Source organism: Phyllostomus hastatus, unplaced genomic scaffold (genome assembly GCF_019186645.2).
Source record: "Phyllostomus hastatus isolate PE091 unplaced genomic scaffold, TTU_PhHast_1.1 phas_contig_40, whole genome shotgun sequence".
In the NCBI taxonomy this organism is placed as follows: Eukaryota; Metazoa; Chordata; class Mammalia; order Chiroptera; family Phyllostomidae; genus Phyllostomus; species Phyllostomus hastatus.
In genome coordinates, this window is record NW_025333872.1 from 74,188,531 (window position 1) to 74,204,920 (window position 16,390).

General features: G+C 38.7%; 1 protein-coding gene across 14 annotated transcripts in view; it reads right to left on the bottom strand.

Moving 5' to 3' along the window:
* Positions 1 to 16,390, bottom strand: part of EPB41L2 (erythrocyte membrane protein band 4.1 like 2) — a 207,954-nt gene that overhangs the window by 36,556 nt on the left and 155,008 nt on the right. For 13 of the 14 annotated variants that reach the window (XM_045843891.1, XM_045843889.1, XM_045843888.1 and 10 more), the window contains 4 exons: positions 13,572 to 13,724; positions 12,928 to 13,025; positions 8,046 to 8,218; positions 3,273 to 3,448 (listed from right to left, as the gene is read on the bottom strand). In XM_045843891.1, coding sequence (XP_045699847.1) covers positions 3,273 to 3,448; positions 8,046 to 8,218; positions 12,928 to 13,025; positions 13,572 to 13,724 — 600 coding nt within the window. Of the gene's footprint in view, positions 1 to 525; positions 1,750 to 3,272; positions 3,449 to 8,045; positions 8,219 to 12,927; positions 13,026 to 13,571; positions 13,725 to 16,390 lie in introns of those variants that run through there. The other variant, XM_045843890.1, reaches the window with a different exon arrangement.

The window sequence follows — 16,390 nt, forward strand, 5'->3', positions numbered from 1 at the left end:
AAGCCTTTAGAGTATTTTTGAGAAATCAGCAAGAAGCCCACAGTATCTTTTTTATCAAAAATGAGACATGGCCAACTCAATAATCTGTTAAGAATTATCTTGCAATTCTTTAGTCAACAATGAATTTTCTAAAATGTCCACCTTTGTCATGCACAGGTAACGTGTAAAAATCGTGGTTTCTCCCACATGACCTAAGCATACAGAACATTATCTTCACACTTTTCTTTTGGTTTTGCTCTAAATTTTGTGACTTACTCTTTGTATTGATAGTGACCTCAGGATACTGAAACACTAAGTCACCAGACCACATTTAGCAGAACAATCAAAAACATAATACACGTTAGCACTGACTGACTAGTAGTACAGAGATAGCCCTATAAAGAGGTAAAAATCCTCAAACCAGGCATCAAATTTTAAATAAAAGAACACTTAAGAGGCCCAGATATAGGGCTATAATATATTCTAAATTTTCAAAAAGCCTTGTTTCATTTTTCATGTTAAAGAAAAAATAACAGAATAGTATCTTCCTCACAAAAGTTACCTGATGGTAACTCTGTCATACGGTTACATGATTTAGAGTTAAAAAGAAAAATACTACCTGAAATTCATCTTGTCTCCAAATGCTACAATAATAGGGAGACAAGGAATTTCTGAGATTAGACCTAAAAGTCAGAAGTAAAAGTATAAAGATGCATCCTCATAAATTCAAGAGAAACAAGTTTGGCTTTCTAACAAAAGAAATAATAATAATGAGTTCTAATAATATACATCAATTACAGTGATGTCTACTGCATTCTAAGTTCTTTATTTAGACCTAGTAAGGTCTACAGATATTTACAAAACAACCCTATAACTTTGCTTTCAACTTAGAATGTGTGCACCTGGTCAATGGGTATCAACAAAAGGGAAGTTGCTTACACTTGCTTCTCATGCACTGAAATGCTGTGCGTGTGAACATGTACAGCTCAGACTATATGGAGAGTAATCAGTGAGAAAGTTTATGCACATGTTTACACTCTACATTAGGAAGGGTACAAGATGACGTGTAGCTTTGTTGACTGCACAAATTGAAGATTATGTAGGAGTACCAACAACTGCTTCCTCTTCCTCTGTTCTGTCATTCAAGTTACAGTCGTAAGACACATTAAAAGAAGTGGCTTTAGCCTCCAGATAGCAGAGGCATAGAGCCAGAGGAAGGGAAAAGGTGAGGGAAAAGGGCACTGACTGAGAAGCAGAGAGAAGTAGCCCAAAGATGAGGATGAGGGAAGGAAGGAATGAAGGGGAGGTGATAGGAACATAGTGCTGGATGTCAGTGGGGAGGAAGGAGACCCAGACCTTGGGGAGGCTGGGGAAAGCAAGATACCCATCTTCATCGAGGAGTGAGGGGAAGCTGGATGGCAAGCACTTGCAGAAACTGAAGGAAAAGTACCCAAACTGAGCATCCTTGTGGTCAGCCTCTTTTAGAGGCTTCTCGTGGGTGGGAGGACAGTCAACCTGAGAAGGGGCTATAACAGGATCCAAGACAGAATCAAGGCCAGTGACCTCACAGTCCCCCTGCTCTGAGGTTTCCCCTGTGGAAAGGAGCTCTAAGCTGTCGAGTGTGATTTGGTCAGCCTCCCCAAAGGGGTCTTCCTCCGAAATGTCTGAAAGCAAGTCCAGTTCAGGGACTGGCAACAACTTTGGGGGAAGAGATGAAACGTGGAGGATGAATGGTGAAGGTGGGCACATGAAAACGGGCTGCTCTCGGCACTACCCATGATTGAATGTGAAATTTCACAACAGATGCATTCAAAGGAGAAACAAAGGCAAAGGAGAGAAAGGAGAGAAGAAATGGATAGTTAGTGAACAGTTTTACTCAGAAGTAGAGATTGTATTAATACAGTGTGGTTAGAAAATGAATTGAGTGATCATTTTTAAAGAGGAAAACTACTTTTATCACATAAATTGTATAGGCATATACTAATTTAATTATTTTTTTCTGATTGGTTGCAAACAGAGCCAATGAAACTCAAGCAGCATCACTACTTTTAAACCAGGTTGCTGACAGACATTCAAAGCATTAGCAAAAAAGCCAACACACTCAGTCTTTTGCTGAAGATAAGCAGAATTTCCTTTGGAAGTTAAAATAACTTCAACAAATAACTGGATGTCTGAAATTGCCCAGGCCAGCTGGAACAGAGACTCTGAATTGCTGGGCTCTCCCATTTCAGACATCACCAGTCACTCTCCTGGGCGCCCCGTCAGCGTGATCGTAAAAGATTCTGACGACTTTTCAGCAGTTAAAAGACACCTTGTTGGACACGATTTCCATTATTTTTAACTCAATAATCTTTTACCACAGAATTTTTAAAATATAATACTCGGCAATTCTTCAACGAAGCTGTGCAGGTGATTTGATAGCATGAGTCCCCAGGGTCCCCCCACCCCCTCTAGGCTGAGTATTAGAGGCTGTCGAATTCCTGAGGAACTGGCAGCTACTTCACCTAGCAGGTTCGTGAATTCATGAGGCACTCATTAGAATTTTCAAAGTTAAAATTCAGAAAATATTATAAATTTACAGAATGATTTCATTTTGGGGGGGGTTGCTCTGTGCATATGTAAAGAAGATATATGAACTCAAAGCCTCTTCAAGTCAATCTCTCAGTGACCATACTCGCCCGAGGTAACGTGAAATAACAGTGACAGATCTGAAAACACAGCACAGGGTACTTCTCCAATCACTATGGGATATGCACGAACTAAGGCCAAGAGCAACACGCCTTCTTCTCACTTGTTCACAAAACAATCACCCTTTGCTTAACAATTTCTTCTTCATCTGTTGTAGATTATTAATGAAAATAATATTTTTCACCAAGAACATCTTTGTTCATCCCCCCAAATTTAAGTCATCATAATTAAAATAATGAAACAGGTTATACTTTAAAATTTGCTTGTAAAAAACAAATATAAATTTCAAACCATCATACCTTTTATCATTTAGGGATTTAAATGAAATGATTATGAAAAGAGTAAAGAAAGGCCAATAAATTACTTACTTGCATTCATTAATATAATTTAAGTTGAAATATTTTGCTTTGAACACCAACCAGATAAAAGTTAGAGACCCTGTCCAAACCAGCAAGAGCCTACACATATCTGAAAAGTGGAAAATTATGTCAACAGAGAACATACATTGACTGATTTTTAAATATTTGAGCTCTGAAATAACAAATGGAGCAGGTGGCCTCTAGTCTAAGTACACATTCTACACGTGTTCTACTAATTCACCATACCTTTCCTTCAATGAGCTGCACATGCGGGGCTTTAGTGGGGCTTCTGACGTCCCTCCTGCCATCCCGATCATCCTGGGCTGTGGCAGCGCTGACAGCTCCACGGCCATATGCTGAAACCTCCCCAGCAGGGCCAGGAAAATCCTTCCTAAGACTTTGGTCGGCGTCACCAATTAGAGCTAGTAAAGAACCATCGTTTGGATTACGTTAGGACATTCACGTGGTCAAAGGTTACGAAACCTACCCCTTTTACACCGATGAACAGGCAGCATGTACACAATAGGAACGCTGTTCAAGCTCTGAAAATGCCAACATATCTAATGAACTCATCTTTAGACTTTTCTCCAACTCAAAAAGGATTGTGCATTTTAACCCACCAAACTAAGCCAGGCTTTCAAAGAAGGTTTTTGAAGGATATACACACTGATTATGGAATTAGCCAGTAGAAGGAGCTCTAAGACCAGCTGAAACACGGAAGTCAAAGCAGTGAGTCAGAATTACTATGTGAGCATTATTTTAATTCTCTAGGGTTTCTTTGATCTTGCCTGAGCTTATTTCTGAATCAATTTCTAAAACAAACAACTATCTATTTATTAAAATGATTTGCTTCTATAAGTTTAAAGAATTCTCCCATAGATGAATCTTTAATTTGAATGCCATTTAAAATTGTGATAAGACAGTAAAGGTAGATTTCAGGGAATTAACTTCTATATTTATGTTTAATAGTTTTCATTTTTCTAACCTCCCTCCTGAATGCCTCAACACGACCCATCAGTAAGTCTCATACACAGACACCCTCCCACTCAGGAAACGTGGCCTTCATGCGATCCCTTCGTCTCCCCCACTGATGGGCAGGAATACTGAGTTGGGATTTGTGTCACACGGCAGATCAACCCACGATGGCCTCGGATCTCAACAAGGTAAAGTGAGTAGCAGCTGGCAAGCCTCTATCTATCTACAGTTTCTCCCTCAAACCACAGGAACAACCGCTGAGGTCATTTCACTCGTGTGAAAGGGGCTTGACTGGCCCGGTTCCACACCCCACCCCGAGAAGCCCAGAAACCACAAAGGCCGCTACACTGCAAGCTCTTGCAGGGCAGGGACTGTGTGTGATCCACCATCCTGAACTTGGAGGCATCAGGCACCGCTAATCCATGCTTTACCAGTAACCTGCGACTCACACCCCTTACATGCCCTGACTAAAACTTCCCTCTTCTCCAGCCTTCCCTCCTCTGGCCACCCTCATACTTGCACCAGTTACTCAAGCCAGAAAGCTGAGTGCTTGGATCTGCTTCTAAATGTGGCCAGTTCTTCCATCTCTACTTTAGCAATCCCGTCCTCTGAAGCCTTTTGCATTCATTAGGTACTCGTACTTTGAAAACTCACAGAATGTTATAAAATGAACTCATATCTTACATTAAGTATAATTATTTTTCAGGGGTTTTTTTTTAGCTTTTGAGAAGATTTTCATAATTTTCCCTTGGAAAGTATATACAATTCTGAGTAACTCTTTTAAGCAGACTTATACATACTCAGAAATTAATGCAAAATGGGAAAAATCTGACCTAGAAATGGTTTCAGATACAATGTCAAAATTTTAAAGAAATTCAAATTTAAAGTTACACAATGATGCTGACAAAATGTTGACTTTGCATACTTCTAAACACTTATTAATTTTAGTTTGCAGGATTTTTTGTTTAATTTTTGCATTTTGAAGGAAATAATTCTTTTCAGGTCTTAAACACTTACAGAATCCTGAAAAGCTTATATGCCCCAGGCACCGAACTTATAGAGTCAAATGGCAAAAATCCTACTATATCCCCCAACAGAAGACCATTACTCTCAACTGGACTATTCCCATCCTGATTCCTCTCTTGTCCTTGCTAATCATTTTCAACATTGCAAAGTTATTTTTTTTAAAGATAACAACTGTGTACTCATGTGCTTGCACAAGTGTGCACAAACTTTCAGCAGTTTCCTACAACACCTAAAGTAAAATCCACATCCCTGACCGTGGCCTACAAGGTCTTGCACGGCCTGTCCCCGGCCCACTTCTCCCCATGGCTTACTAAGCTCCAACTACGTATGTCTTTCCTTGTGTTCTGGGACGTATCAAGCTCTCCTTAGTCTTAGCCTTCAGACCTGCTCCTCCTCCTGCCTGCAGTGTTGTATCCCCTGCTCTACTCGTGGCTGCCCCCTTCTCATCTCTCAGATCTCAGCTGAAATGGTTCTTGCTCGGATAGGTCTCCGTTGCCAGATGACCCAATCTAACTAGTGTCGCTGCTTATTGTATTTCCCACTTTCACAAAATCATTGATTCCCCTGCTCTCAAATGCACCTCGGTTATTTAAATAATTGATCTGCCTCCTTTTTGGTCTAATTTTCTAATATTGGAATGTCACTATTCCAAAGCAGCTGTTCTAGATTTACTTTTAGTTTGATATTTGATTTTAGATATCACATTGATTTTTATGTTCTATGTAATCACTAGAAGATTTAATTTGTTAAACCTTAAAGTGAGGACTATTTATACAAATATCTACATTAATCTAGCCTAACTTAAAAACTAAACATGAAAAATAAAATAGAACACATTTCAAAACAAAAAAATGGTGTATTAATGTGGAGTGGTGGCAAAAAATACAGCTCAGTACCAGGCTGTAGCCCAGCTTTGCTTCAAGGAGGGAAGAAAAAGAGAATATAGGCCCTAACCGAATAGTTCACTAGCTGTCTGGTCCTGCAGTGGCATGAAAAGCCTTCTATTTTTCTCTATAACACAATAATCCTTTTGATGACTTGCCCATCTGATGAATTACAGTGTCCAAAACACAAAAGGAAAAATAATGGATTACTGTGCCGTGTTTGTTGCTTTCACTTGTAAAAATCATTGTTTTCAGATACAAACCTATTCTAACCCTCTGCACTGGTTGCCCATGTAAGATGGTGGGTTTCCTTGAGCATAGTTGATGTGCCTCATAGAAATAGCAGTGGTTTACTTTTCTTTATAAACTCTAAAACTTGTAATATAAGTTATAAGGTCTCATAGTTCAAAACAAAGGCTGAAACAGACAGTGTTCCAGAAAGAGGAATGATTTCTCCCAGGGCACTAAACAACACTGACTGCTTTTATTCAGCACTTACATAAATTCTCTTTAACAAGGGGCAGAGCTTGTGAAATATTTATAAAAGTGGGCACATTTTTCGCATTTACTTGAAAAATGTTCAGTCGCCAAATTAGCTAAAGGTTACACTGATAGCTATCTTACATTAATAATCCACTTAATTTAAATCACAGTGTTTGGAAATATGGACACTCATTTGAATAAGCTTATGGTCGCCTTGCACATTTTGTGGGGTGGTCTCATAAAACTACACTGAAGATTCTCCAGAAACAAGATTTATTAACTATATATATCAAGACGCCCACCGACAAATCCTGAGAAGTATCTCCGTGTGTGTGTGTGCCTAGACCTCTTTTCCAAGTTTATTCCAAGAAAAATAGATCAAGGCCCAGGGATGTCAAACCTTCACTAATGAGAGAACATTTTTATCTGTTAGCATATCCAGTCTGTTTTAGCTAATTATTTATTAAAAATTAATTAATTAATTATTATTTATTATTTAAAATACAAGTTGTTCAAATTCATATTTTAAAAAGATATCAGCCTGGCTGGCGTAGCTCAGTGGATTGAGTGCGGGCTGGGAACCAAAGTGTCCCAGGTTTGATTCCCAGCCAGGGTACATTCCTGGGTTGCAGGCCAGAACCCCCAGCAACCACACATTGATGTTTCTCTCTCTCTCTCTATCTCCCTCCCTTCCCTCTCTAAAAATAAATAAAATCTTAAAAAAAAAAGATATCAGTAATAATAAACCATCAAAAAAGGTTTTTGCTGACAAGCCTAGTAAAATAGAATTTTCAAATTTTATATTATGGTTTTTGCATATGTTTTGAGATTAACCAACAAAAACGTTGTTAAACTAATTCTTCTGGTAGAAAGTCATTCATATCAATTACCTTCTTTCAGGTAGAAAAAAAATTCCTTCATAAAGTATTCTAATATAAGATTAACCTTAGTTCTAGAAAACCTACTATTAAATGAAAATTAGGGCAATAAGATACATACAAGAAAGGAAGCAACATCAATTTATTTCCATGTATAATTTACATAAAACTACAAATATGTAGCTAACTAGAATTCCAATAGGAAAAATATACAACTTTATATATATCTCCCCTTGGCTGAAGGAACAAACCAATATATTTCCTTTCTTTTGTTAAAACGCTATGTTTAAACTAATCCCTTTGAAGCTACGAATGCTTTATCATATGCTGGAACGTCTGGTAAACTTCTGTCAGCATCTCTAAACTCATAAAAATTTGAAAGTTTTAAGTTCCTTTGAATAAAAAGTTCAGATGTTACCACACCAAAACCCTTGAAATTACACTTTTGCCAAAAAATTAAGTCACATAAAATACATCATAATTAAGTCAGACCAATAAAAACATGTTTATCTAACATCTTATCAATGAGAACTCTTAGTATTTGTGTCCACCGATAACACCAAAAACAAACAAAAAAAACCTTAAGTTTCAGAATAACAATTTCCAAACACTACCAAATTTTCTTCTAAGTATAAAAAATAGAACTTTATTTACTCAGAAAAATGGCTATCCCTCCAGGGTATTGCTGGGGGCTTTATCAACTAGATCAACATTTTCTGATCCCCCTGGATTAAAAAGATTAATGAAACCCAAGCAATCATAAATGCACTTACCTCCATCTAGAATCCTGGAGACCCGCTTACTAGACGTGCGCTCAAAGTGTGGCGCTGGCCTGTCAATGAGGGTGCTTGCCTGGCGCGTCTGGGCTTGAGTGCGGCCACTGTAGCGGAATTTGGACCCCAAGGTCAGGAACTTGGCCTTTGGTGGCTGCTCTGGAGACACAAGCCTATAGTGGGGAGAAAAAGGAACAAAATTAGAATTTATGAATTCTTTATTCATTTTCAAACTATCTGATTTTATTAAGCATGAGTATTCAATTTAAAAAAAAAGGATGACTAAACTAATGAAAAAGAACATTACTTATATACATAAGAGCTTGATGATAGTGATAAATAAATCCATATTCATGAATATATGAATAATGTTTTCCTCAACCTGAGCAAAAGTGCAGCTGTTCTCAGTGTATATCAAAGGTTATTTATTTGTATTAGCTTAAATTGTTTAGATAAACACATATGTCTGAATTCTTGCTCCTAGCTGTGAAGTGCCAAGTAGCAATCCATTACCATTAGTAATTCTTAATATTTATGTCTATTTCCCCTGGGAAAGAACATCTAACTCAGGAAGCTATTCCATCGAGCGATGCTTTCCCATGAAAAGCGCAGCCCGTGGTGGATCTGCAGAGATGACTAACATCCTCTCTTGCTGGCACAATTCTACTGGTTAAACCTACGTTCATCATGAATAAAGTTAGACTTAATGTCAAATACTTCCACATATGCGAAAACATGTTTTTAGTAAATAAGCAGTCTTATCTGGAATACAATGGAAATTTCCTCACTTTCATCGCTGGACCAAGAGTTGGCAAAACATCTTAACAACAACAACAAAAAATCTCAGAGCTCTTGTAGTTTATTAAACAAGAAGGCTTTAGATGACAACTCCAACATGGAAAACGCTACCAAAATCTTTCCTATCATTTTCCAAATAAGAGTGATTTCTTTAAGAATTTGTTACCATTTCAAGTATTTCTAGACCTTCTGCCCAACTTTTTAGAAATCTTATTCTGCTTAATAAGCAATGAAAAAAGACTAGGCAAGGTAAAGCTACATGTAATAATACAAGAGGTGATCCTCCCTTTATTAAGGATTCTCAGGAGTATTAACCACCTGCAAAAAAAAAAAAGTGTTAAAATTAAACTAATGAAAGAAGAACTAAAACACTCTGGCTCTCTTGGCTTTTATCTATTCCTGTAGGGTGGTAGAAGTGTTTCTTAAAACCTGCCATTTTCTGCCAATAGATTTTTGAAAAGACATATATCACAATGCAAAAGAAGCCATCATTAACCAGAGCATTTTAATTTTATTTCAAAATGAGATAAAATACTCTCTTGCCTGACTGGCACTGGTGACCACATGCACAAAGTATTAGCTTACAGATTAATTTCCTGATGACAAAAAGAAATCCTTAAGTAATTACACTTCAATTAAATAGAAAACAAACATCAAAACAAAAACAAAGGATGACTTGACCACAGACATTTATTACTGATAAAACAATTTTGGGGGTGATTTAAGTCAATGGTAATATAAATAAATTTTCTAAGAAAATGTAGATCAATCAACAAAATATTTCAATACTATCACTTCAAGATCACTTTATTTTCTTTTGGTATTATTTTCATTTTTCACATCAGACCCGATCTTCATATGAATAACATCAAAACCACTACAAGGCATCTATCATTTCACTTTTGCAAATTTAAAAGCTGTGATAAGGGACTAATCATCAGAGCGTTAAAAGCCTGAAGCAAGATAATGTAGTAATGATGTGTTACAAAGAAATTCAACTTTTACATATTTTACTGCTTAAGAAGTATATGAACATTTTAATTTTATAAAAATCCTGTAATTACAAATATTAATGTTTATCTATGGAAAATGAACATTTTAAGAAAACCCACATATTAATGACTAAATCAATCATACATTTAACAAGTGCCACAGGTTTCCAGTAAAGCTCTTGACGCAATGGCCGATGACACTGATTGACTCGGGATTACTCTGGATTTACAATGCCAGGTTTAAATGGCAGTTTACTGTCAAGCTAGATAACCTCATGTTAATCTTGTTTACACACCAGCACAAACCTCCCCTCCCCCAAAAAAGCACTGAGAAAATATCAGGATGCACATTAGCTGCAGATTCAGTCAGGAACTCTAGCATAGCAAATACACTTCTGGGTGCTTGGAGCCACACCACCTGGGTCTGAATTCCATCACCACTTGTTACCATCTAAAAGACTAAGGGCATATTCCTCAACTTCACTGCTCCTCAGTTTCTCCTTTTGTAAAGTGAAGATATTGCATCTTCCCTATAAGACATGTTATAAGGATTGATACAATTATCATGTACAGCACTTAGGATGGTGATGGACTCTATGAAATGCTCAAGCAAGCTTTAATAGCACCTTTATTATGTTCTTGTTCCACTAATATTAGTCTAGCTGAGTGGCTGTCAATCAATACAAAGATCTGTTTAGAGCTTTGATCTGAAAGCTATTTTATTTTTCTAATCTTTTGCACCTTTTATGATAAACTAAAACAGAACAAAATCCACTGATTGGATTCAAAGCATTCTGCAGACAAATTATGATTTGCCCTTTCTGTGTTAAATACATGTTTGATACCACTTGTGAGCAAAGTTATACAAGATTTAAAGATACAAAAATGTTTTCATTAATCATTATCCCAAGAGTTTATAGGAGGAAACTGATGCTTTTACATTGGAGTTACGTGAGCAAAAATGACGGCAGGACATAAAACTCTGCAGAGCTCCCAGACGTCTTGGAAACACCTAGAAGAATCCAAGAGGGAGGACAGTGCAGGGCTTTAGAATCTGAACGCCAGGTCTCCACCTCCGCTTGGTGCCGGCCTCTGTGCTCCGCAGCCGGCGCCGGGCTCTGAGGGGCAGCTTCCACACGGGGGTGAGGAATAAACGAGGGCGCTACGCACAGCAATCAGTTCTTCGTCTGACAACAGTATGTGCTCAGTAAATGGCAGCACTTGTCACTTCTAAAATGATTATTGCTTTTATCACTTTTCAGCCTTTTGGCTAAGATTAAGTGTCAAATGATTATTGCTTTTATTCTCGCTATTGAACAGGGAACCCAGCTGTCTGTGCTTCCTGGACCTGTGTCATTTCACTCATAAATGTTACCTCCTAGCTGTATTTGAGGCAGGCTCATATTGTCTTAGGAGAAAGTTTCCATGGCTACCAAGAGAAACCACAAACGTTTCAAAGATTTAAATGATTGGTGTAATCAAGTCAGATGGATTCAGGTATATTTTATGAGCTGCACTTTTCCTCTAAAATGAGTATATTAGGGCAGTCTTGGAAACAGATAAAAAACACACTGTGGTACCAAACTAAGAATAATGAGAATAATGATGATAGTGATGATGATAAACAGTATTATATACCAGAGGTTCTAAGTTTGTTTCACGTGTGTTACCTCATTTGCTCTTCAAAACAACCCAGTAAAGTAGATTCGATTGTTATTACCATCAGATGGCTGAAGAAAGTGAGACTCGGAAGGGAGCAGTAACTTGCCCACAGTCACATACCTGGTATATGGAGGAACAGGGTGAGATCCTAACAGTCCAGAGCAAAAGCCTGAAAGATGAAGAGTCTAGATACACAGCTATATATAGCACAGTGATAGGAAGCTGAGGAAACAGAGATAATGAAGGCCAGCAAAATACCCTTTGCCAAGAATAGTAATGTAAGAAATATGCCTTTGAACAAAACTACGAAAAGAGGCAGGAAACAGGCTAAAGAAAGCTAGAAGTTTTAAGGAGATCTTCTCTTCTTATGGTTTTCAAGGGAGCAAGACATACATATGTTTATTGGCCAAAGAGGAAGTCAGAGGCACCCGCTGGAAAGAAAGTGGAAAATTTACAAAGCACAGTACTATGCGAGCCATGAAATGCGGGCAAAGGGACAGGACCAACTACTTTTTCCTTGAGACAGGAGAGAGAGAAAAAAATGAATGGAGAGGGGAAATTGATGCTTAATTACAGTCAGAAAGAGAAGAAGAGAAGGTGTGTGGAACCAACAGCGATCCGGACCCACAGCTTCAGTCAGTGCATCACACAGCGGAGGGCATCCGAGCAGAGAGGCAGGGATACTGAGGGGCTGGAGACAGCCATGAATATTTGGAATGTGAAGGAAAGCTGAAGGATCGATTACCTCGCAGCACTGAGGATCTGGCTGATATAACTGATATATCTGGAATAGCACTAACCCACAGAGTTGTGTGATCTTCTCTGATACAGAAGGTATGTGTATGTGTAAAAAACAGAACAAGTGTGTGTATCAGGACAGCTGTGCTATTTAAGGTAGCACTTGACAGCACAGGTACAGAAATGGTGAGGTCAGGACATGGGACAAATCTAGGACCAACAGACTGGCAAGTGGACGTGCAAAAAGGGCAGGGTCTTGAGGAGGTTAGAACGCTCTCGATAAAGTAGCAGAGGGGCAGACCAGAGGGATCAAGCTGGTTTAGGAACGAAGCTAAGCAGGAGGGCAGCGATAAGAACTACTAAATAAAACCTAAGATGAGTGACAGTGGAAAGAAGAACAGCAGCCGAGTTAGGACAGCGTGGAGGTGGAGGAGGGAAAGGCGGCTGTGGACAGAAAGTGGAGGTTTGGACCTCTGCAGAGGCAGACGGTTCGGAGTGAGGACAAGTCATGGCCCAGGCAACAGACACAGGCATGAGAGTGGACTTTGCAGACGAAGGGGATCTGACACCGAGGCGAGCAGGGCGCCCTAGCAGAGGGTGTTGCCGCATCTGTCGCACTGTCAACTCCCACCTCCCAGTATGGAGAGGGTACCAAGAGCTATTGTAATTAATTTTAAGCTGCGTTCAATTACCTGTAAAAAGTATGATGCTCCACGCACACTTTCCATAGCCTTTTTGCAGCCCGGTGGTTCGGCAGTTTGAATCCAATGGTGCTCTCAAACTGTTCCAGCTAGATAAATCCATAGAGTAAATCAGCGTTTTTCCTTAAGAAGTATCAGAAGCTACTAAAAAACATGGATTCTGATTTTCTCTAAAAAGTAATTCTTCTTGAAAACAATACATCTAATATAATTATACAAAATGAATAGTTCATGGACTTCAATGATAGTTTCTATGAAAAGTACACATACAATCACTGACATGAAGCAACTATCCTTCAATGTCCACTGAAACTCATTTCACCACCTTCCTGTTGATCTCTATCACACAGTTGATTCAAAAATAAAAACAAATCAAAACAAGAGCCCCCACAATGTGCAGGTACTTACTCCCTTTCCTGTTCTGTGAAAGTGTGGTTGTTGCTTGTTTTTCAGCAACAAGAATATACGTATACGCTGGTTTATCACTGAGAACCCTGACCTTTTTTCACCGCAGAGCAATACAGAATAGTTCATTTTCTTAAATTCAGTGAAAAAGAATTCAGTTAGCTCATAGCCATAAAGGAGAACACTGTCAAAGCCTGACCAGAAAGGCCAATGGCTTGTAACATGCTTACCTCTGCTGGCCTAACTTTAATGTAGAAGTTACTGCGCTTATAGGAAATTTTCAAGATTTTTGGCCAAGCGAAACGATTGATTCTCAGTCTGTCTTTGTAAATGAGGAGCCCATTAGCACACACGCCCAGCTTGATGTCCACGCCTTCTGAGTCCTGCCAAGCATAAGCCATTTGACCAGAGTTAGAGCTGTGAAAGTTATACAGATGCAAAGCGCATTTGCCCCTCAAACCGTCACCAGGAATGCCAAGTTAACAGGTTTGTAGTTAAATTTCAGTGACAGTACAACAAGCTAATAAAAACACACAACACATCGTAAATCTATTCATCTGCAGGGATCAGATTTGTTTGCCAAAGACGACAAAACATGGTCACAGGGTACAGCATTCTTCTAAACACGGAATTCACGTTCTCAGCCTCGGCTCTAACAGCTACCGGGGAAGAAAGGAAACACAACACAACTTAGGTATCCTGAAGATAGGAGAGATAAAAATCTGTTTTCCAAGAGGCTTTTCCAGCCCTTGAGGACAGTGTGTTGGTTACGTTAGGCAAATTTATCTCAGATGGATTATCCCAACTAATAGCTGAAGTTATGCCTGTATTTTGCAAAACACCAGTCCCTTACAGAACATTTCTCTTCTAGGCTGATAATGTTAAAATCTTTGAATTCTTTCAAGCAGTTCTTCACTAGCTCAGGGTGCTGACATCCAGTTCTCGTATAGCATTCCTTTGGCTGGTGTACTTCAAAGAACTGCAGGCTCTTCTTGAACTTATTAATGTTGTTTTCCTTTCCCAGTGTTTTAATTTAGAATAGATGACAACTTAGAATAATCATGAACCTGAAAGATTTTAAACTATCAAATACGTTTACAGACAAAAGTAAAAAATTGGCTCCTCACATTTTTTTAAGTAGTGTTGAAAATATAATATACGCAATATTCAAAATATACAAATTATTGTTTATCTTTAAGGGACAAACTGAATCTCATTCAAAATATATAAAATTGAAGAATATTATTAGAGATACTAACATTTTCAGAAATCATTAACAGAACAAATTATAAAAAAAAAAAAAAAGCCAAAATAAACACTACATTTAGTCTAGGTCTCAATTCAATAAAAGTATAACATTTCGACTGTCTTGTTATTGAGAACAATTTAACACAATTTGTATTAGTTTTTTAAAAATAAAAGCACAGTGCTAGGTAACTGATGCCAATTGCTTTAGGTGCTGATATGTGAGCAATTCATATATACAAATAAAATGATATTAGATCATCTGAGGAGGTTTGAAAATCTAATTGCTAAGGTGCTTTATTCACCAGTATCCTGGCAGCCACGGTTCTCTCTAGGAACAGAGTAAAGGCTGGGGTGAATCAGGCACAGGTGCCCAAGGAACTTGGCACCAAACACAAATGGTGTGTTTGCCAAAAACATCACTGGCCATGGCCACAGGAAGCTGGCTGGAAGATTTCCCAAGACAGCATGTTCTCACCACAAGTAAGGAGGCAACCCTCATTTGAAACACTGAACAAAGCCATCTCTAGTCTGAAGCAATCTTTAGACGGGACACTGAAGCTGTTTTATCTGACTTAAAAATAAACAAAATCTGGATCCAAGTAAATCAGTTGATTTTCAGTTGTTCCACACATTGTTTTAAAATTATCAGTATTTGTATATGACTAGAAGTTACAGATAAAGGATAAGAACTGAAAGGGAAAGAACATGCCTTAGTTCTCCATATTTGACTTCTGACATTCAACAACAAAGTCAGAAAAAAAACTAACAAAAGGAGAGCATCTTCTCTGCCTTGCTCACTGCCTCAGGAAGCTGCCCCGCGTGGGTACCAACAGGATCCCCTGCCCACTGATGACCCCAGGTTCAGCCCATGGGAAGTTCTCAAATAAAATCGGAGAGGAGAAGAGAGGGAAGGCTGGGGGGAAGGGGTGGTCGAGGTTTTTAATACACAGATTCCCTCCCTGTATGGTTGCCATCTGGCTGGCTGTGTCCTTGACAATGACAGCTCCTCTCACGACAGCTCTCTGCACGGTTCGGCAATCACTCTTTGCTCACACCCTTCAGATCCAGAGGGGCTGCTGTCTTACTACCTCAGAAGTATCACTACTTTTGGGGTTTCCCTGTACCTTTGTCAGGAGACCTTTTATTCAACATCCTCCAATTTGGCCTAACGTGTGCCATTAAGAACTCTTCTGATAATAAAACATTAATTAAAAAATTTTTAAATATAATCTCAAGACAACGAAAACATATTAAGGTACAAAAAAACCTACATAAAATTTTTTTTAATTGCTACAGATATTCTTTCAAAGGAGCTACAAATTTTTCACTTATCAAATATCAAAATCTATCAGATGATAGAAGGAATGAAAAAATAAACATTACTTTAAATTTTTGACCACAGAGCAAGAACTTTAATTATATTTATAATAGAATTGGCAATTTTTTTACTTTTCTAAGACTCAATTACAAAATCAAGAATCTTGAAACCTTCCAGTATTGCCACTAAAGGCCGGGTTTCTAACTACTGACCAACGCAGGGGCAGGTGCGGGACTTACGTGTAGCAGGTGTCACCGGGTTCAGAGGAGGAGGGTACACTCCAAACCCGCCCTCTCCTCTTCCCTCCACCTGTCTCTCAGCCAGCGCAGCCCGCCTCCGTCACACAGAGAAAGGAGCGCAAAGGCACTCGAGTGTTCGGAAGATGTTTCACCTCCTAGTGACTTAGCACAAGACATCGGGCAGATGGGACAGCTTTACACTATGTGGCTTGAGGCAAGTCACTCGCTGCACTCTGTTTCATGT